This window comes from Amphiura filiformis, chromosome 8 (genome assembly GCF_039555335.1).
Source record: "Amphiura filiformis chromosome 8, Afil_fr2py, whole genome shotgun sequence".
In the NCBI taxonomy this organism is placed as follows: domain Eukaryota; kingdom Metazoa; phylum Echinodermata; class Ophiuroidea; order Amphilepidida; family Amphiuridae; genus Amphiura; species Amphiura filiformis.
Window position 1 is genome coordinate 31,079,677 of NC_092635.1, and position 23,575 is coordinate 31,103,251.

At 35.8% G+C, this 23,575-nt stretch overlaps 1 protein-coding gene across 1 annotated transcript in view; it reads right to left on the minus strand.

The window, feature by feature from the left end:
- The window catches only part of LOC140158947 (sodium/calcium exchanger 1-like), a 145,227-nt gene that overhangs the window by 47,812 nt on the left and 73,840 nt on the right, over positions 1-23,575 (minus strand). Inside the window, 4 exon segments of the mRNA XM_072182237.1 lie at positions 1,213-1,227; positions 2,790-2,888; positions 13,732-13,791; positions 22,902-22,999. Coding sequence (XP_072038338.1) covers positions 1,213-1,227; positions 2,790-2,888; positions 13,732-13,791; positions 22,902-22,999 — 272 coding nt within the window.

The window sequence follows — 23,575 nt, forward strand, 5'->3', positions numbered from 1 at the left end:
TGATACAAGTATTAGCTGCTATCTACTGAATAGATTACACTGTAAAAACAGTGTTTAGCGATTAAACACTTTTCTAAACACAATTTTGCCACCACTTTGTAAACATGTTTAAAAGCTAAACATCATGTGTCAAGTTTCTCAACATTGGTCAGTGATGGTGTTTAATTTCTAAACATCTGACATCCTTACTCTAAACATAACATTTCTAAACACATTCTTGCCACCACTTTCTAAACACTGTTTTTACAGTGTACTCTTGATTGGTTCAGGAATTAAATTACTCAATATTATGAGTCCAGAGGTTAGCGGAGTACTAATTTGCCAGTAATTATCAGCACAACTTTACGCCAAAATGGTAAAAAACAACATGCTGGATTCCCATGTTGATCAGGTGGCTGGTATCGGACTTGTACACATTGAATATACTTGGGGTAGTGTAGTAGTGAGCAGGGTTCAGTGCAGTCACCATTGGGTTTCTTGTACGTTCTTATGTTTGATGGGTGGGCTGCAATTCTAAAAAAGTTACCGACCACATGTCACACACCCACATACAAAATGACTGTCACAACATTTTGATTATCCATATTGATCTTGTTAAAACAATTAAAACATACAAATAAAGCAGGATGTTGTCAACAAACCAACAGTGTCAAATGTTACTACAAGAGTGAGCAATCTCAAGGTCCATGCATCATGCAGTTATTTTGTATTCCACAGTGTCTCTGCATGCTCTATACTAAGGGGCTTAGTTCTTGTTTGGTTGTGTATAAATGTTGCATAAAATTCAACAATACTATGTAATATACATATAGAACCAGTAATTTTGCATCAATGTATGAGATTAATGAGGCTGATTCATTTAAAGACCACACCCCCCCTGTGGAAGATTTTGGAAATACATTCCACAGCAGGAGTATGAATTTCAAATAAAATTAGCACATTAACCAACTCTATTTGAAACCCACCCTCTCTGTGGAAGATTCAGGTTGAATCTTTTTTAGAGGATGTATGAAATTCAAATGGAACTGCCTAATGTGTTCATTCCATTTGTAATTCATACTCCCTCTGTGGAAGATATTTCTAACATCTTTCACAGGTGTAGTGTGAATTTTAAATGGAACAGCCCATTTCATATAGCAAAGATCATGTTATACATAGAATGTGTAAATTTTACACAACTGTTTTTGCTGTGTACACATGCAATAGGTTTACCTGTTTCTATGGATGCTTTATTGTCAAAAGGAAAGTTTGAAACAGTATGACAATAAAAGAGAAGAAGAAACAAGTTTTCAGTTAAGAACGTGCCAACAAGGGAGGGAAAAGTATTACATACACCATAAAACATAAGGTAAAATTTTACTCAAAGCAATTATGTACCAATGAACCTTGGAACAAAATGACATTTGTCAGTTTTATCAGTTTTACCACCTTGATTCTAGAAAATATGTTAACTCAAAACAACTTTGAATGAATTATTTTTTCAGTGATATCCATTCTCCATTCTTTCCCTAAAATTTTTAACTTCAAAAATAAAACAATTAGATGATTTTGTATCTTTATGAATGATTCTCAAAATCAGGCTTTTGATATCAGATGGCACAAATAGAATTTGTTTTACTAGTGCAGGGATTCTTCATAGGCAGCACATGGGCCAGGTCTGGCACACAACAACTTATCATGCAGCCCATGAACATTGCAACAAATATCTTACAAAATCATTTTAAATCAAATCATTTTAAATCACATTTTTGCCATTGACCAATCAAAGTATTCTAGCCATACTTTGAACCAACTGGGGATATAATCCTGGAGGTTAAAACCACATTGAGTTCACTATTGTGCTCTCTTTTTATCATTCATTATCAATTACGGAGCAGTCACAATTTATGCCAAGGGGTGAATGGAGGAACTTCAAATATTTTCAACAAAAAATAATCATGTCCCCCTTTCATGACTTACAAGACAAAAAATTTTGGGCTGATTATTTCCAGGAAATTTATTTTATATTCACCCTCTTTCTAAAAAACAAAATTGTGTTTCACCCTAAATACCTCCATTCCCCCAGAGTAAATAATGACCGCTCCCTTAACAAAGCATTAATATTTGTACAATTAACTTTGAAATTATTCTTTGCTGAACATAAGAGAACTATGTATCTACCTGGTCTAATCATGCTATTAATGCTATCATGCTAAGTTACTTAGTGATAAAATGCCTATACTTGGGAGCTTCTGTGCTGCACCTGCACCATTTGGCCGGGCCATTTGGGCACTTCTTAATAATATTATTTGGGCCCTGGGATAAAGTAATTGAGAATGCCTGTACTAGTGGATTTGTATCTCTCTCTTGAGAACAGAGAACATATTTAGTTGCCTTTTTCTTTATGTTTGCTGTACCATGCTTGTAACTTGTGTATTCAGGTATTTTGCAATACATAATCCATTATGAGAGCTACCTGCTGATTGGCCAAAAAGAAGTTTTCATTATCAAATGGCCCAATCAGCAACATTGTTAGAATAATTTCACCAAGCCAAAAAAATTGGGGTGAATTATTTGCAAAGCTCTGTTCTGATTGGTGATTAAAGTGAAAATATCATGTAATTGACCAATCAGAAGCAATGTTAGATCGGCAGGTAATGCTCAAGGAGTTAATTCCCTGTGGAATAATATGAATAAAATATTTAAGATAAAAAATATCATCTTCATATCACTGAATATCATGTTCAAATCTTTCGTTTTGCAAAAACACAAGTATTTTGTAACTTCTAATTTTAAAGATTGCACCCTACCTTGCTCTTGCAAATTGTGATTTTTCTTCTAATAGTGATGTTGCATTTGCCGACCCAGGCCTGTCTCCAACTTCTCCTGCCTCCAAATCCCTTAGAACACTGGGGAATAGACAAAAACAAAAACATATTGTTAATATTCAACCTTGCTTTAATCATAGTTCAATTGGACTATTTTCTGTTCAGATGAATCGTACGTATTTCTGATTAAAAAATGACGTCCCTTGATACTATCTTCTAAACAGTTATCTATGTGATTTATGAGGTTGCCTAATGGGTATGATAAATCACTATTGTAAGTAGAAAATATATTTACTCTTTAATATCTCTTAAGAGACAGAAAAGTACAATCACAGATTTTGTGTGTAAATGAAAAGTATTTCATAGCAATCCTGCGGATATGCAGAGGTGGCACTAACAAAATAATAATGTACAAATGTTAGCTGCTATCTACTGAAGATAGCATGATAAATATATCAGTTGTCTACTTGTTATCTACTGAAGATAGCATTATACAAAATTATTGGTGCTATCTACTGAATACAGTGTAATAACACCTAAATATTAGCTCATTAATTTCTATCTATTAGCCTTTCCGAAATATGGCGTACACAATAGGAGGGCAGTATTCAATCTGGGTAAAACCCGGCAAATTCAAAAGCCTATACCCACTTCGTGCAGCGCCATCCTATTGTGTCTGCCATATCTATTGAAGATAGCAGGACACACATATTAGCTGCTATCTACTGAAGATAGCAGGATACAAGTATTAGCTGCTATCTACTGAAGATAGCATGATTCAAGTATTAGCTGCTATCTACTGAAGATAACATGATACAAGTATTAGTTGCTATCTACGGAAGATAGCACGATACATGTTTGGATATTTACGAATGCAGACGACAAGTAGGCATGGAATTAGTTCCAACCTTAATGTTAAATATAAGTTCATTATGCAGATACAATCATATCCTGCTGCACTATAATGGTAAATCACCACCTGCATAATACATCAACATTAGTTATAATTTATTACCAATAATACCCCACTTGAGCAAGTAAACTGGTTTGATGATATTATTAAGGAATCAGATCATGATGATCATTTAGAGTAAAGTTTCACTGCATGCAATGTGCATTATGAAGGCCTATCACAAGAACCACTGAATCAATGAAAGACATGTTTGCAGATCTGTGGCTATGGCGTGTGGGTGCAACACATCCCCCTAATCGACAAAAAGGTTCATTTGAATTAACAAAGGGACTAATTTGTGATATTATACTGTTCCAAAATAGCCACAAAAGACCATTTTAGGGGGGTTGAAGTCCACTTTGTGCCTGTAAAGTGAATTGTTTTGGGAAGAAGGACCACATTTTGGAAATTCAGCACCCTCTGCAAAAAACTACTGGCTAAACAGGTCTGCATGTTTGTGTTGATTTAAAACATTTTTCATCTAGATAATAAGGCCAAAAAAAATGTTTGGTTGCCCTTAGAGACCGACCCAAAATATCAGATATCTTGGGTGTGTTTTTGTTTGTTTTTTTCAATCACTTTTTTAAAAGAAACTTTAAATTTGGACAGTATCAAGGACATTTTATATTTGTTATTCACTCATTTCATTTATTAAATGCATATTTGATTAAAAATAAGAAGTATTTCCATTTAAATCCTGTCCAAAAACTCTGTCAATACTAGCATTTTCAAAATGGAGGAAAAATGGAGGAAGAGCTCATGAAAAAAAAGAAGAAAAAAAAAAGGATCTACCTACCAACCCTCCAATTTTTGTCTTGGAAGGGCAACCAAACAATTTTTTTTTTGCCTAAGTATGATGATGAACATTTAAAATTACAAAAAATTGATCTATTGTCAAGAGAAGAAAACTTACTTGAGGCTCAGAGGACACACCCCCTGTGCTAATAAGTATCTCTAATTAGAGTGGGGGAAAACTCCCTGACAATTTCTATTACGTATTAACCCTAACCCAACCAGGTCTCACTAAAGCTCACTATTAAAACCACTATGCGTACATGTATTCCACATGACTTGATGACGCAATCAGCCCAAGTCATATATACCCAGGGATTGCTGCTCGGGCAGCGTAACCTCTTCGGCTACATATCGGTGATCTTCTGCATGGCATGCTAGGGGTCCCAGGTTTGAATCCCGAGCATACCAAGTGAATTTTTCATCACCTTCTCTTCTTTTTCTTTTCTTCTTTCCCTTCCGATAACAAAAAAAACATGAGTCGGGTTGGGGTTATAGTGTGCAGCAGGCCTTATTATGACAATATCTTCCCCCCTAAGATGATTCCAAAAATTAATAACAAAGCAAGAAGTATAAATTAAGAGCATATTTTTTTTAAGTTGGAAGAGCTTCAGTAAGGGTAACCTTGTTTCAATAATCATGTAACCAACATATCTATTTAATATTGAAAAGCTTTTGGTGTCCTGACCAAGAATTTTAATCATGTTGCAATTATTTTGACCTTTGTGGAGATTTTGGGGCTGATTTTTACTGGCCTACAAGTGAACTATGGAGAAGTCAACAATAACTTAAAAGTCAACAACAACTTAATCGAAACAACTTAAAAGTTGTTTCGATAATATTACCAGTGTTTGAAAGGTTATGTTACATTCACTAAAAGCAAGAAATCACAAAAATCATCAAAAATTAGATTTTTACTTCTAGATGTACTAAAAGTAATAAGATAAAGAGGTACCTAATAAGGATTAGATTTGATATTTAAATAAATGTTGGGGTGTCTGTATGTATGCAGTTACAGCAACAAATGATTGAATGGAGCTTAACATTGTTTCATCACTTATATTTTCTGCCTTTCTGTAAGTTTTTCTCTTTGATATATTGATGGCAAAGACAACTGTCTTGTTCTTGTCTAGTTTGTGCCTTGAGTGCCCTGCAGGGTGGATATGTGTGTGGTACAAATCTTGTATTGTTATGTATCGTAAATGTGACAATGCCCAACTGAGAATTTCCGAGGCTTATGCTTCACATTTAACCTATTGCTACCAATTTCAGATATATTTAGCTTAATCGTAAGATCCTGGGAAGATATCTTGCACTTCCCATAATGCATTTCTTTTCTGTGCTGATTTGCTATTCAGTGCAATGGGTTGATTGAGAGTGACAAAAATACCTCAGAGCTTATCCAAATCTTGCAATAGAGTGTATGCAATAAACCAACCGGAATGGTATAACAAATGGCAGCACAGAGGGACAGGTCTCTAGATCGATTCCACACCTATCACCTGTTTTATTGTATTATCGTGCAAATTGCCCTGTGACACCTTATTGAGGACTGCATTTTTTTAAAATGAGGATGACTCTGTCATGAGTGACATCAAATTGCACACCCTCTATTCAGGTATTTCTTGTCACTATCGACCCATTTTGCACTGCATAGCAAATCAGTAAGGGAAGAAATGCATTGTGGGAAATGTACAATACCTTCTCTGCGTAAGATCAGAGTGGTTTAGAGTTGACATATTGTGCAAAGATACATAATATCTCCAGTTTAATATTTTCTATATTCAGCCTTATCTATTTGCCTTGGGTAACATAACAGTTTGTCATTGTTGAGGATTTAGAGCTTTAGCATATTTAACAAGACTACATGAATGTTTTACCATCAGTTTAAACCAGTACTTAATTCAAAAAAAGGTCATTGTGATCTTGGTTACCATGGCACAAAAACAGATAACATCCATGCACACAATTATACAAAGTCAGTCATTTGTGTACACAACCTATTTTCACTCTTTTTCAAAATGCTTACTTCTGAGCAGAAGCATAGCCAGGTTGCTGTGCAGAATTTCTAAAATAAATTTGCTTACAAGCAAAAAATGGACTATCTTCAGTAGATAGCTGCTAATATTTGTATCATGCTATCTTCAGTAGATAGCAGCTAATACATGCATCATGCTATCTTCAGTAGATAGCAGCTAATATTTATATCATGCCATCTTCAGTAGATAGCAAATAATACTTGTATCATGCTATCTTCAGTAGATAGCAACTAATACTTGCATCATGCTATCTTCAGTAGATAGCAGCTAATACTTGTATCATGCTATCTTCAGTAGATAGCAGCAAATACTTGTATCATGTTATCTTCAGTAGAAAACAGCTAATATTTGTATCATGCTATCTTCAGTAGATAGCAACTAATACTTGTATCATGCTATCTTCAGTAGATAGCAACTAATACTTGTATCATGCTATCTTCAGTAGATAGCAACTAATACTTGTATTATGCTATCTTCAGTAGATAGCAGCTAATGCTTGTATCATGCTATCTTCAGTAGATAGCAGGTAATATATGTATCATGCTATCTTCAGTAGATAGCAACTAATACTTGTATCATGCAATCTTCACAACAGATAGCAGATATTATGTTCCACAATCTTTTGGAGGAACCTTTATTTTTGTACAGGTGGTTTATCATTATAAGGGGTCCCTTTGTTAATTTCTCTTTATAATTTACAAATTGTTACATTTTCCCTCTAAAAAGTGGACCTTTTTGTCAATATTTGTGGGTTCTCGCCCCCTGCATTGCACTCCTTCCCATCAATAACACTATCGATAACAACAGGAGAAAACGCACACACACAAATAAGATGGCACATCCTGTATTTGCATTGTGCACCTCAGCTCGTCAATTATTAAGTTGAGAAAAGTATATTAAACCCTTCCAATCACTTCAATAATTACTTCATAACATGAGCCAATAATGGGATCTTCCAGTTGATGTGCATACCCCCTATAAAAGATATGACCTTAATCAAACAGTGTGAATTTCTAAGGGGTTACTTGAAAAGGCGACTCCATTTGAAATCTTTACCTCCTGTGGGGAAGATTAAGGTCATGTCTTCCGTAGTGGGTGTGCGTATTTCAACGGAATAGCCCAGCATCTGTGTGGATGGTAAAACTATTCCCATCTGCAAATCACATGCTCATGTAGAATGTCATTGTATATCTCTGCTCCTAACGTTTTCCTTCATTCTATATAATGACACTAAGTGCTTTACCGTAATCAGGCTTAAGACATTACGATAAATTATGCAAGGATTTCAGATAAATGGTGCAAATACAAGCCACAAAATAATTATTTATTTGAAAAAGAAAGCGTAGATGTCTAAACGGTTCTCCATAGTATGCATCATTTGTGTGGCACAGTGGTAGAGCCTCGGATTATTAAACTCCTGATAGGAATGTCCTGTGCCTGAGCCTTCACACTTAAAACGATGTGGCCAAAATATTAACCCTTTTATGGGTCAGTTTTATTTAACCATATTCATAGTTAAATCAACCACAGTCTGGGTCATTTTAACATAAAAATGTTAGTACTTTAGTGGCCGTCATTTATCACCTTAACAATGTAGAATTCAAATAGCAATGTGTGTGAAAATATACTGTCTTCAAGTTACTTTGTAAGCCACATGCATTTTGGATTAAAGGTATAAGAACTGTTGGAATTATTGATCAGCTTACAGTTTAAATGATAAATATACCAACACTGTTTTGTTGCATACTACTTAAAGGAGTATTTCCTGATCCTAGCATCCTCTATTTATGTCATTTTTCATTAGATATCCACGAAAAAAACCTATTCCCAAAATTTCAGTTGATTCCGATTTTATGCGTTCATGAGTTATGCATGATTATGTGTATTACACTGCTCCATAGACAATGCGTTGTAATTTCGTTCTGGTGCACCAGAACGAAATTCAAATTTCACGATATCTTTGCCAAACGAATTAATCTGCAAGAAATATTTTGTACATAAACATTATGTAGCCAGAGGTTTCCAGTGATATAAAAATCTCAACTTTTTTTGAGAAAAGTGGGGGATGAGGCTGTGGATCACAAAATGCCCTTTTAAGTTAAAAGACACCAAATATCACTCCATTTCAGATTTTGTAAAATAAATGTCAAGGGTACATTGTATTTAGGTCTCAATGCATCATGACAAGCCAATTTTATGGATTTCACAGTGTTATATCTATTGAGCTCTCTCAAGCCCATATTCTACCTTATAAATCCTTTCAAGAGTTTAGCATTGCTAAGGGAAATTAGGCATGGGCCTTAAAGACTTACGGTATAAGAATAAAGAATTACCAGGTTATATATAGATACTTTTAGATCCAAACTTTAAGGGTTATTTTGAAGATCCACTGAGTCCATTGTAATGTTAACCTTGTGAAATTGCACATTGCCTCTAACATTCTAATTTTCTTTTTATAATAATTTTATTACAACCTTAACTATTTTTTTACAAAATTATTATAAAATCAAATATCACCAACTGCAAGTGCCATCCACAGAGAGGTTAACATAATTAGTAAGCAACACAAGTCAATTGTGATTTCAATAAGCTTTTAACCTAATAAATTACATCATCTAATCATGGAACTGGGTTTGGCAACCTACTTTCCTTTTCAAATTATTCACCATTCACTAGGATCTAACATGCTCATCCACTGGTACACAGTTCTTTAACCCTAACAGGCTTCTACATCCATAGAATGACCTTTGATTGTATTGGGTACAGAAACTCATACTCCACAACTTGAAGTCAACTTTCGAGCTCTGTTTGTTGAGTTGAGGTTGTTGAACTTCACCATCTGATATGAGATTATTATGAATGCTGGTTTATAATAACACAGACTAATTTCTGGTGAGCCTTATTTATGCCTTGCTCAATTTAATGGATTCAGGTTTTCAGATCATCATGCATTTTCTTCAAACAAACAACTCATAAGTGACCTAATTTGGCACCGTTGTCTTCATATTTCTTGTCCCACGCACAATGTGTCTTCTCCGGTTTCAGCCTGGGGATCTTAAAGTAGCATTCACAGATTTTGCAATGTGGGCCTCCTCAAGGTGAATGAGGTACTAGTACATCTCTAGACTTCCCAAGAGGTTGCAGAGGGTAACTTTTGTTAGCTAGCCAGGCTCCTGTTGGGGATGACAACACATCCGAGACTAGCGTGTAAAATAATAGTGTCATTTTTGACATAAAAAGTTAACTTTTTAGAGTCTTGGTTTAGCAGTGACATAGCTTGTGACACCACTACAGCATATTCATTCAGCGTAGTGGCAACAAAACAAATTTTCCATAGTCAGGAACAGGGCCTGGGATTGTCAAAAGGGGAATTCCCTTTTCAGTTCTAGGAATAAGTGGCTTGGCCCCTCATCACACTAGTGTCCTAGTGTCCCGTTGTTTTGTTGTTTGTTTGTTTGTTTGTTTGTTTAAACGGTCACTCCGTGTGGAGACATGCTTGGGTCCTGATGGGACCAGGCTCAAACAAAATGCTCATGTTGTTATGTTTTTGTTTTATGTATGTTGTTGTTTTCTAATCCCAGGCCAGCCATCTTCTCAGATGTTTCTATCAGGTCCTATTCCTGAGCATGGTAAATTCCCATAAAACTTCCATAAATGGATGATTTTTTCCCAGTTTATGTCCAGTTCTAGATGAAACTACTGGTCATCTCCTCCACATCAATAGTTCCTCCTGGCCTTTACCAAGCCACGGTCAAGTGTACTAACCTTTGCCTTTTTCTTTTACAAAAACCAAGATTCAGAGGGCATGATGATACAAATCTATAGAATATTATTGCTTGTGCTGCTAACAAATGTCTTCACTTTTTCATTACCAACAATGCCAGTAAGCTCATCTTAAATAAAGAAATTGATGGCACCAGGTCACTTTTAGTTCCATACTGCTGCTTTATGACAAAACGATTACAATACATTCAACTCTATTGCTTAATCAAAATTAAAGAATCCCTTTAAGTGCATCACAGACTTAAGCAACAATAACCAAGGTCAGGATTAAAACATATAGTCAATTGAGATGTCTTGCGCAGATAGCAAGTCCTTCAAGCCATAAGGCACGATCTGTTAAAATGAAACGTTTTGGTTTTTTAATCTGATTTGTTTAACCAGACCATGTCCCAACATACACCTTAGAAATGGAATCAGCCAAATTGATTGTGTTTGTAAGAAAACAGAGTGATTTTGAATTAATGTTGTAATTACAGCATTAAATCATCCCCATAGAGCTCCATGTTAAATAGCTTTAAATGACCTTTATATTTATAGCCAGTGAGGATTCCTCATTTTATCTTATTATTTCAGCTTTAATGGACAGAAACCCCATATAATTAATTATAAAATAATTGCTTCATTTTTGGTACAGAATAACAAAATTTAAATTTGACAGAAATCCTACATCTCTTTTATCATATCAGAACATGGGCAGCAAGCTAGCAGACAGCACCACACATTTCTACACTTTATGCTAGGCCCCTGAGCTAGGCCAGCCATTTGTGCAGGTTTTATTTTACTTGGAATTAACCCATGGGAGCACCCTGTTACAGTAGGCTATAAGGCCTTTACATCCCACATTCAGTGTGTGGGAGGGAGGAGAAATTTTAGTCAATATCTATTTTCAAAATGGCATGGGATATGGAAGGAAGTATTTTGTTCACTTCCAATATTCTTGGTCATATTGTGTGTTGAAACTTTCACAAAAATATAATTGTAGTTATGATTTGTGATCGAGACTCGGCTGTTTTCACACCACAGAGAGCAATGAAATACAGAATTGGGCAATTCCAGCTGAAATCCATACCCCCTATGGAAGACATGAACTTAATCTTCCACACAGGGAGCATGAATTTTAAATTGGGTTACCTGAATGGGGGGGGGGGGTCCATTTAAAATCTATACCCACTGTGTGTGAGATTATGGTCATCTTGCCATGGGGATGTATGGATCAACTGGAATAGTCTGTTTAATTACTTCTTTTGATATCTTGGTGTTCATCCAGAGTTTTTCGGAACTAGAGATAGATGCCGTTGGTGGCATCAGGCCAGATAAAGGGGGGTATACCCGGCTGTTGATTAAATGCACTTTTTTGGCCCAGATCTATGCTGTTTCGTATATGTATCAGCGATTCCAACCCTTTTGAAACCATCCTAAGGCATTCCATGCGCTACAATGTCAAAATTGTGGCTACATCATAGATATCTCAGGCATCTCAGAGCATTACCTGGTTTTTCCATATGAAAGTAATTGAGGTGTTCCATCAAAGCTTTCGTTGTGTGCTGCCACCTAGCGGTGGTTCCGGGAACTTTGCGTCTAGAACTAAAATTTGAAACTCACTTTGCTATGTTCAAGGCATCTAAAACTTTGGACTTCATCAGGCATCTGATTTTGATGTTAACTCATAAGGGCTGCTGCAGACTCTTGAGTATATTTGGCATGGAATATTAGATATATGATACATGTCTTCATTAATTAATCTATTCCCATTCTATTTCCAGTAATGTTCTAACGAATGTTTGACAATGTAAAATCGATAATAAGTTATCATGTGTAGTTATGTTGAATTTATGCTGTTGGGCCATTTAGTGACCCAATCGAAATGGCCCAACTGAAATCTAAAATAAATATTTTCATTTTACTTGACAAAACCAAGTGAATTTATTACTCACTACAATATTTCGTCCTTCACTTCGGAGGACTTCATCAGGTACGACTAAATATGATCATCTGATCCACTTTCCCAGGAAACTGATTTCCGGTGCTTCTTAGTCTCTTTTCCAGTCTTTAAAAGAGGATCGTTTCAAACCTAATGAATCTATTCAATGAAATCTAACAGGTGTTTTATATAAATAGTTCTTCATGAGCTATGGTCAGACAGCAGGGAATCTATTCAAATATTTGTCTTTCATTAGTTGATGATATAATGTCAACGGGCTATTCCAGTTTAAATCTATGCACCCCCATGGAAGACATATCGCCTTAATCTCCCATTCAGGTAACCGCATTTAAAATTAAGATTAAGGTTACGTTTTTCACAAAGGGTGTATGGATTTCAACTTCAATAGCCCAATGATACTCAGTAAACAAGAAGCACCAGGAATGGAGATTAGGACAAATTTTCTATACTTCCGAAATAATTCTTAATTTAGGCCTCAGTATTGTGTAAATATCATCTACGACATTTTCCCTAACCTGGATAATCAAGATGGCTGCCATCATGCTACAATATTGTGACTTGCACTAGATGTGTGATTTCGCACTGAAAATGCAATATTTTTTGAGTTGTGCGTAAGACTTCCTAAAGTTATTAACAAGCTTGTGATGGGTTCATTAATTTTAGTCTACAGGGCTTTTGGGGTTGGAATTTTCAATATTTCACACTTATGTTACAGGGAGGGAGGAAGGGGGTCAGGCTCCTAATGAAAGCACTTTTGTTTTAGAACTTCATCATACTTTTGGTTTGTTCACTTGAGCAGCTGTAAAATAAGAACGCTATTCTTACATGCACAACAAAATCAGAACAGGATGACAAACAGGTTTGAATGGTAATTATGAGTTGGTTAACTGAAAACACACAAACCCAATCAGATCCACTCAGGCCAAAGTCGGCAATTTTGAAAATTGACTTACTACTACCATTATTAACTTGCGAAATCCCTACACTTTAATATTGATGTTGAATTCCCAGGTCTCTTGAATACTTGGTTTCCTTTTATCCTGCCTTTTATATGATCATTTTCTTATGTTTCTTATTGGGTTTTTCCACCTCATCTTGGTTTCATTATTGCCAACTTTAGCCTGATTGGATCAGATCTGGTCACATATGTGACACGATCTGATCCATGGGGGCCAAAGGAGGCATTTTTGAAAATTGAGTTACTATAACTATTACCTTATACAAACATTAGGCTATCATATACTGAAAACACCCAAGGTCTAGCATACTTGGTTCTAAACTTATGAAGTTTCGTGATGTCTATTTTCTTATGTATTTTATTGTTTTTTACTCCATATTTTTGCCTTTATCTCAATTTCAAATTTGCCACCTTTGGCCCCCATGGATCAGATCTGGTCACATATATATTCAACTTACATGTCATTGCCATGACCATTCATCTCTTCTGTGGTAGCTGCATGTTTAAGATTGATGGTACTGTAAAAACATAAAAATATAATTAATGTTACAAATTTAATATGTATTACAAAATAATATTATTTGACCTGGCATCGCAGCTGAAAGGTATACACTCTGCAGGCCTGTACGCAGGAGGGGAGGGAGTGGGTGCGGGGGTGCGATGCAGCCCCCAAATTTGGAAAAGAATACAAAAAGTTCCAAAATTTCAGAATTTGCGAGCGTTTGGGATGTAAGTCCACTTTTCATAAAATCGCCCCACCCCCCCTTGGAAAAAAGTCCACTTTGTCAAAATCAACACCCCCAAATGAAATCCTGCGCATGGGCCTGACACTCTGCAAAGAAAATCGTTAACAAAAAATCTATAGCATAATTATTTTATTATAAAAACTCTAAAAAATGAGTTTATTGATAATACTGATTATTGTGCTGGTTTGTGCTAAGTGCTCCCGATAGTATTGATCAGTGTACATAAATAGAACATAATTTGATAATAATAGGTCATATTTGTCATAAACACATGATAACCAGCTCCAATAATTCCAGTAAAATATCTGTTGGCCTGTGATCGCACTTTCAAAGGTTATGTTAACTGCTCGACACATTAATCAAAAAGCATTTTCAATTTGAATTATAAGCTCACAATTTTTGTGAAATAGTTGAAGTAATCAGCACAATGTAATTTAACAAAGCGATTCTAAAAATCACTATAGTGTTTGACCTTTTTAGGATGCAGTTGTATTCTAAATTACAAATTTCTTATACAAAAATCGTGCTCTCTAAATTGCAATTATTGTGATATTCACATCAATTCATGAAAATCTTCTGGACGAGAACCGGGAGGTCACTCACTACTTGACTTACTATGCACCTGCGTCCAGGAAAAACATCTAAAAGGGTATGTTTTTCACCGCACAGCATCGTCGACATCTTTTTGAAAAAGGGGTACTTTTTTCAGAAGGCATCGCCATTTAGGGGTCCTTTTTCAGCCAAATCTTTAGACGTTTAGGGTTGGTAATATTATTGTATGAGTGAGTTTGCACTAATTTGATAAAAATCACCACTTTTTAATTGATTCTTGTTTCCTTTGTGCATGTTGTCATTAGTATAGGTCTGCAACATCAAAAAGACCCCTTAGGTATCAAATTAGCTCATTTCCCTGTTTACGCCATTTTAGGGTATAAATTTAATATTCCTCAGTTGATGCCATTTAGGGTATGGTTTTTGCATGTGCTATGCCATTTAGGGTAGGATTTTGCATGTGTTTCGCCATTAAGGGGTGCAATTTGGTTATGTGAAAATTTGCTCCCGGGACCAGAACCAAAGAGTTCATACAGCTTATTGCAAAATCATACATCCATATTTACCTTGCAGCCTTTATCCACACAAAATTCTCACTAAATGTAGGTAATTTTCATCAAAGTGTAATTAAATTTACCAAGTGATTAATTCAATGTCTTCCCAACATGCCAACATGAAAATGATCATTTAGAAGATACATTAATCAAGATTTTTGTCATTGTCACTATTATTATCACTATCACCCATACTATCATGACTATACTGTTTGTACTGGGCACATCACCGTGTATTACGCACTACTAACCACCTCAAAATGTGGTTGACAGTTGACCAGGGTTTACTTTAACGCACAAAACACGTGTATTTACGCGTTCACACACTTTGCAGACCCCTTCAAATCCCAACCGTTCAAAATCCAACGGTTGCAAAATCTTGAAAACGTACACGTTCAAATATTACAAGATTTGAATATAGAAACACCCAATATTGGTAAAAACGGTTTTCCAAAATAAAAAAATACCCCTTGGGCAATGTTTTGGACCCCTTCAGAGTAAAAATTCACAATTGAAAGGGTCCAACAAATTTGAAAATACCCCTTCAGCAAAATGCTTAAAGAAAACCCTGCAGTTGACGGTGAACCTGTAATTGGTGGGGAGGAGTCACAAATCAAAGACAGAGAACAAAACAGGAAGAGGAGACACATAAAAGAAGCCATCTGTATAATAAAGAGGGGGCCAAAACACTCAACAGAGATGAGGGGAACTACTTCCTTCTGCATATTTACAACCAAGTCCTAACAGCGCCATCTATGCCAGCTCCATCCAGAAGCAGCTGACGATGCACAGGAATTGGTTAGTCAATTTGAGAAAGTGCTATATAAGTCTTAGCACGAAACTGTCATTAAGGTACGTAAAATCAACCCAAATTTTACCGACCATCCTTATGAACTTATTTGCGGAACCTGATCTGTTTCTACTGGGGCTGTCACCACGTATTCCTCATATCACCCCGAATTACCCATCAACCATATACTCAGTAGAAACACACTGAACATAATTCTCTGCCTTTTCAAACTTGTGCTTGATGGCTGCAATCATAACTTGCATTGCATTCTGGGATATGGTATTGAAGCAACCGCTGAAATGTACCCACCTCTTGTGAATTGGCAGATTTAGTTGTTAATGTTGCATAGCGATGTGACAAGCCCTAGTTTTTTTTGGTCACAAAGGACCGCTACTCTTCAGATGAATTGAAAACACGGATTGATTACATTATATTCTATTAACTCACTCCGTATAAGATAACATATGTAGTAAGAATGTATGTGTGACTTAAACTTATATGTGGGGATTCGTTGCTGTGGAGCTGTACTTTTTCTGCACTTTTCCATTTTTGAAAGGGATTCGTTGCTATGGAGCCACACATTTTCCTCACTTCGCAGTTGCTTTGTGTTGTTTTTAAACTCATATTGGTTTACTATGGTATATCGTTTTTCATCATTGTCATGAATACGTTAAAAAGTAATGTTTTTGTGTTCTACAGACCTTGTAACTAATACACATTTATTTATCATCTGTGTGAACAAAAAATATACAAGCAAGGCAGGGGAATCCAGAAACATGAGCAGAGAGGCCAATGTATACTTGACATGTTTTATAAAAAGAATAAGCCATTATGATAAAATTGACCTATATTAAAGCCATATTATAACATTTGCTGAGGAAGACGCCCTCACTGAATTTTTAAAATTCCTTTTTTTACACGATTAAATTGTACTTTATTAAACCAATATACCCTGCAAAAATCAAGACTCTAGGTGCTGTAGTTTTGTCAAAATCCGAGATTTTGAATAAAACGCCGAACCGGGCGCTTTATTATTACGATGGAATTATTAGTCGAACGCATACACGATGTTCATAACACACAGTACATACACGGCGTGAGGGACGATGATATACACAACAAAGGGTCGTACCACAACATGACCGAAGGAGTGGTACGTATTGGCGACATGTGCGCTGGTAGTAAATTCCAATTTTCTTTGCTTTGCCGTAGTTGTTCGGCTCAAAAATAAAAGGGGATATATCTGACAGTAAAAGCTAACATTTTATGGCAAAGAAATGCTAATCTATTTTGTTTGAAAATGTTATAATATTGCTTTAAATAATTGTTGCAACTGATTACAAATATGTTTTAATCATTTTATTTGATGTTCCAAGGCCAAACAACTAGAGAAATAAATTTATGTTACTGTCATTTTAAGAATTTTGCTACAAGCATGCACATAATTATATTGTTTAAAAAAATTCTGCACATACACTATAAAATCATATGTTCATGATTAATATGAGTTATCTACTGAAGATAGCAATGTGTTCATGATCATTATGAGTTATCTACTGAAGATAACAATGGGTGCATGATACATTATAAGTTATGAGCTATCTGCTGATAGCAAGAAATCTCTGATTTGTTATATGCTAGCAACTGATGATAGCAGTAAATAACAAAATAACACATTCATGTTTGTTATGAGTTATCTCAGTGTCCGAAATAAGGAAAATATGGAGGTTGTTCCGAGGACAACTAAAGCATGAATTCTGCTTTTCCTCAAAACATTTTGGTTGTCCCCAAAAATATATAGGGTAGGACTACCAATTATCGGACACTTAAGCAATTTGCTCAATATTTAAAAAACTGAAGAATATTTTCCCAACTATAGAACATCCACGTAATGACCAAAGACAGCCCTAAATGTAACATAAAATTTGAATTGATGAGACAAGCCATTATAGATATATGGATTGAAAACCACATTGAGGCATCTTGCCAGTTATCGGACGCCTATGCCAGTTATCGGACACTACGCAGCCAGTTACCGGACACCCGCAAAAACTAACGGCACACATCTATTTTTTCAACTCAACCAAATGCAGTTAAGCTTGTGTCTATTCCTTCATGATTGTGGGTTATATTTGGACATTGTCTGATACTTCACGGTGGCATTTTCCCCACCGCAAACTACATTTAGGTATAATGTAGGCGCATCAACTATTTTAATCATAACATTATAATATAACTTAAACTTAACATCAAACCCTATTTGCGTTCTCAACTAAGCTAAAATAAACTAAAATACACCTAACATAGTGCAACATGTTAATTGACATACAGCGCCGGCTGGCTGGCAACTGTTTATATATGAAGGCCAGAGGGTGTCCGTAATGGGCATGCGCGAGATTTTACAAGCCAATTATCGGACACTTCATTCAGCCGAAGCGTTATTAGCAACCGGTTATGTCAGATGTTGCTGCAGAAACTACACAGTTTTACAAACATAATAATAAAAATATATCAGTTTTAGTAAATTATGAAAAGCTCAAGACCCACACAAATTGGTCATGCCGAATTACGCTACCTCATAAGTAACATGTTTTTAATACGGTAATAAAGAGGCATACTCAGTCCATTCTCGCTCGTATTTGCGAAATAATAATAAACGGAACCAGCTGCAAGGCAGCCATTTAAATGCAGTAAGTATCCGTTCTTTCATTTGATGCGATATAAATTCACGTTGACTTGAAGAAACAACTCCACATGGTCCAAACCATGTAATCGTCCGATAACTGGCATTGTCCGATAATTGGTAGTCCTACCCTATGTCATGTTTTTGAGTGCAAAGAATCCAAATAGTGGTTGTCCAGGGGATAAGTACATAGCTCAATATGGTGTACCAGTGATTTTTGGACAAGAGGACAAGAGAATAAGTGCTCATTTTGAACACTGAGTTATCTACTGAAGAGAATGAGTTCATGATATCCTGGGTGCTTTCTACTGAAGATAGCAATTACCTACTGAAAATGACTATATGTGATCACAATGAGTCATCTACTGAAGATAGAAATAAGTGCAATAATTCATGATAATATTATTATGAGCTATCTACTGAAGATATCAATATTATCAGGATAAACTGTTGATGATCTACTGAAGATAGCAATGGGCTATTCCAGTTGAAAATCATACACCCCCTTTGGAAGACATAACCTTACTCTCCTACATAGGGCAATGTGTGTCTACAAATGCAGTCACCCATTCAGGTAACCCTATTTGAAATTCACACTCCCTGTGTAGAAGTTTAAGGCTGTATCTTCCATAGGGGTATGGATTTCAACTGGAATAGTACAATATGCTCATAAATATGTACTAAAGATAGTATTATACCAAAGAATTCAAGGTACTGAGAAAAAAAAAACAATTTCCAAGATTTACTTCTAGCTTATTCATTAATGGATTAAATATCTAAACAAGGGTATTTAATCTGGAAATGTTCCTCTCTGACAGACAAGATGATTATAAAGTGAAAGCTATTTTCCTCCTAGCAGTCCGGATATTGTTTCTGGCTACCTTTCATATTCAAATGTCACATTGGCTAAAAGCGGATGTAGTTCTATAATACTGCTACATGAATAGTGACATTCAATTTAGTAATCATGTTATCATGTGCAGAAGACATTCTATGTTAACCCCTGACAACTACTGCCTCTCTTACAGCTTATCTAATTGGTTCATTATGTAACACATTCATCTGAGTGACCAATTAAAGTACAGCTTCTAAAATTCCTCTTCAGCCCTACCACCACTCTTACCATGTTGCTGATTGGCTCAATAAATTGTAATAGTCTTCTTATAACCAATCAGCAGCTAGTTCTCATAGTTATCGGATTAAATGTCAATTGGTGATATGACATTGATTAAACTGGTTGAAGCCAGACAGGATTAAGTTATTGTCAGTTTGTGATCAGAGATGCTGCAGCTATCACCTGCCTAGATCAAAACTTTTTTTCTTCAAACTTTACTCCCTATCTGTCGCAACTGATCACATGCCTGATATCCAACTGGAGGCTGATGGATGGAAATCCAACAAAGAAGGTTGCAGAATTAATTTGTCACAATGATCTGATTCATTTCCGTTACAGTCATATACAATGGGAATGTAGGTCTACCTAATTTTAGTTTAAAAACAACAGCTTAGCAACAAATCTTTTGATTACCCTGTATTTAACTTTCATTCACATAGAGACATACAATAATATTGTAAATCATTGTTTTTTAATCGTCTTTTTTTTGGACAAAGATTTACGTTTAGTTGAAAGTATATAATCAGAATGATCAGTGATGTGCCCAGAAGGGTGGTTATGATTTTTTTTTAAATACCATTATGCAAAATCAGCCTATTTTGGGCACATTGCATTCACTTGTCTTCTGTGCAGTGGTATAGCCTAGTGGGGAGGGAAGCTGTCACCGTGGCAAGCGACTATGAAACATCTTTCGCCACTGTGAGATGTGGTTGCTGCGATAATTAGATTTTTTGGCCTTTTTGAACCATTTTAGTCCAATTTTGTCACCTTCCCCTCTGGAAATATCCTAAGTACACCACCTGTGACCACTGCCTCTGGGTGGGCGGAGTTCCTCTGGGTTGACGTTTTCTGGACACACCCCTGTAAAACCCCTAAATTATACCATTTTCCCCACACCTTTTACCACTGTGATGTATTTGTTATAATGTTGTAATAATGTACACTGCACTTCTTGTCATACAAATAAAATACACAATAACCTTGGAAATAACCAGTGCAAGTTTATCATCATCATTCTTGTAAAAAAAATAACAATAACTAAATTACATTAGCTATTTATATACTAGCTATTGTGGGGTGCTCAATGATGTAATGTTAATGAGCAAATAATGTAATTTTAGATTGAATGCGAAGTTTAACAACGTTGAGTGTACATAACGATGTGGCAAAAGCTAATTAATGGACATCGGTCACTATTGCCTGCATGGCTATGAATACCTGGAATGCAAGGACAGGTAGATGGATTCATTTGTTAGAGTTGTATTTAACATCTAATTATAACCGGTCATGACCAGCTCAAATAGTGCTGTATAATTGTGACGTGTCATGTCAAAAGGACACACTTTTGGGCAGGTTATCAATTTTGAGGTTTTTACCTTAAATATAGAGATATTTTGCTCCACAATGCCATTTTCCCCAATGAAATCGGACATTCCTAAGCGAAGATATGGAGTTCGTAAGTTATGGTATTATAAAATTAGAAATTGAGATATCGGCCTTTAAAAATATTACTGACAATGTTGAGAGTAGGAATTACCTTGAAAATTTCTCAAAAAATACAAGATGCCAGTTATATTCTGGTCTGAAACTATCAGACAATATTTTTAACATTAATAATATCACAAATTCACAAGAATCCCAAATTGTGAAAAAATCACCTCCGGGCAGATTTGTCGCTATTTCTCCATATACGATCCTGCCCAAAAGTGTCTCCTTTTGACATGACACATCACAATTTATCTCCACATGTACATGTTTATCTCAAAATGTTCATCAAAGGCAGGGACAGTCTTCCAAAGCATCCTTAGTATAAAAAGTCTACCAGGACATCTTTGCAGCAGTACTGCCAACAAGGGGGAGCAGAGAAAAAAGACTTCAGGGGGCTCTTAAAATAGGAATAGGTAGTTCAATTGCGAAGTGATGTAATAATCGGATAACTACCATAGCAATAGGGTCCGGGAATAGGGTATAACAATATTTTAATATATCGCGCTGCACTACAAGCAGGTTGCACTCATCACCTGTGCATGTCTGCAATCATAGGATCCGTTATTCAAATCAAGTTGCTTCAAATAAAATGTCGATGCTAATCCCGTACCTGCCTTGTATAACCCTAGGCAGACAGCATAACGAACGCCAGGTGCAATTTATGGGCCAACGCCATTGTAAAATTACCGAAGCAGAAAATTGGCAGCACCATTTTTTTGTGCGATGTATATTTCATATAATATTTTATGCATAATAAAATTTAATGATTAACATCCATTTCCTGAAATGAAATCCATGCAGCGTTGGGTAGAAAATCCAGGGCTTCCTGTCAAACCTGCTTATCCAATCTTTCAAATTTGGTAATATTATATCAACTTTTACATTTTTTTCAGAGTATAGCCTCATAAAATTAGGTTAAATTGCGGTCATAAATTTTACTTGTCACTCCTTTTATGGATACTTTCTCTGATGCTGATTGCTTAATTTGTCTGATTGCCTAATTTATCTCTAGCCACAAACAAAAAAAAAGTTCAGGGGAAAAGTGATTAGTGCCTGATGTGTCTTCACTTCTTGGGTTGCCCAAATTTACGGATGGAATCGCAGGTCAAATCATCAAAACCCCACCCAATTTTTCTAAATGATCACACCAGCAGTTGATTGCTACTTCAACAATAGTAATATCAGCAGTAGATAGTTACTAAATGTTGGCATCAGCAGTTGATGTCTACTTCATCAATAACAATGTCAGCAGTAGATGGCACCAGCAGTCTGTGGCTACTTCATCAATAACAATATCAGCAGTAGATAGTTACTAAATGTTAGCATCAGCAGTCGATTGCTTCTTCATCAATAACAATATCAGCAGTAGATGGCATCAGCATTTGGTGGCTTTTTTTTATCAATAACAATATCAGCAGTAGATAGTTACCAAATGTTGGCATCAGCAACTGATGTCTACTTCATCAATAGTAATATCAGCAGTAGATAGTTACTAAATACTGGCATCAGTAGTCGATAGCAACTTCATCAATAGCAATATCAGCATATCAACAATCTCAAATAGCTATTTTACTATGAGGTGGCACAAATTAAACCAAGGAGTCATCATACCGAATAACATGGTATTTGAGTCAGTGGGTGTACCATAAACAAACAAACAAACAAACAAACAAACAAAAACATTTTTGTAAGTGCACCTACCTTGCTGTCTTTTCTGCTTCTAGTGTTTCTAGTTCTTTTGATACACCATGTATCACTGAACCGTGATGTTTTAAATTCCCATTAATTACACGAATATTCTGAAAGAAGGGAAGAAGAAGAAAAACAAAATGTCAGTAAAAGTTGGTCTAATGTTCAAAATTGAAATATGTTTACACTCACAAGTATCATATACTGAGAAAATAATCATTAATAATGATTAAAAATGATTAAAAAATAATTAAAGAGAATGAAAGTTTATGAATCTTGCAACCAATCATTATCACATTCATACATACATGTATAAACTGAAGTTTGGACTAAGAGGAAGAGAAGGGCTCCCCGGTTTCGCCTATCGTGGCAAACCTATTCATGGAGGACTTTGAGCAACGGGCCATTAACACCGCTCCTCATAAGCCGAAGATCTGGTATCGTTATGTTGATGATACCCTCACGGTAATGCATCAAGATCACGTGAATGAGTTCACCGAACACATCAACAGTGTGAACAAAGCCATAAAGTTCACCATTGAAAGAGAGGAGAACTGTTCCTTAGCTATGTTGGACACCAAGATCCGTAGACATCCGGATGGCTCATTGTCGTGTGTGTGTGTACAGGAAACCGACCCACACGGATCAATATTTAAACTTTAGATCCCACCACCCCTCCAGCATAA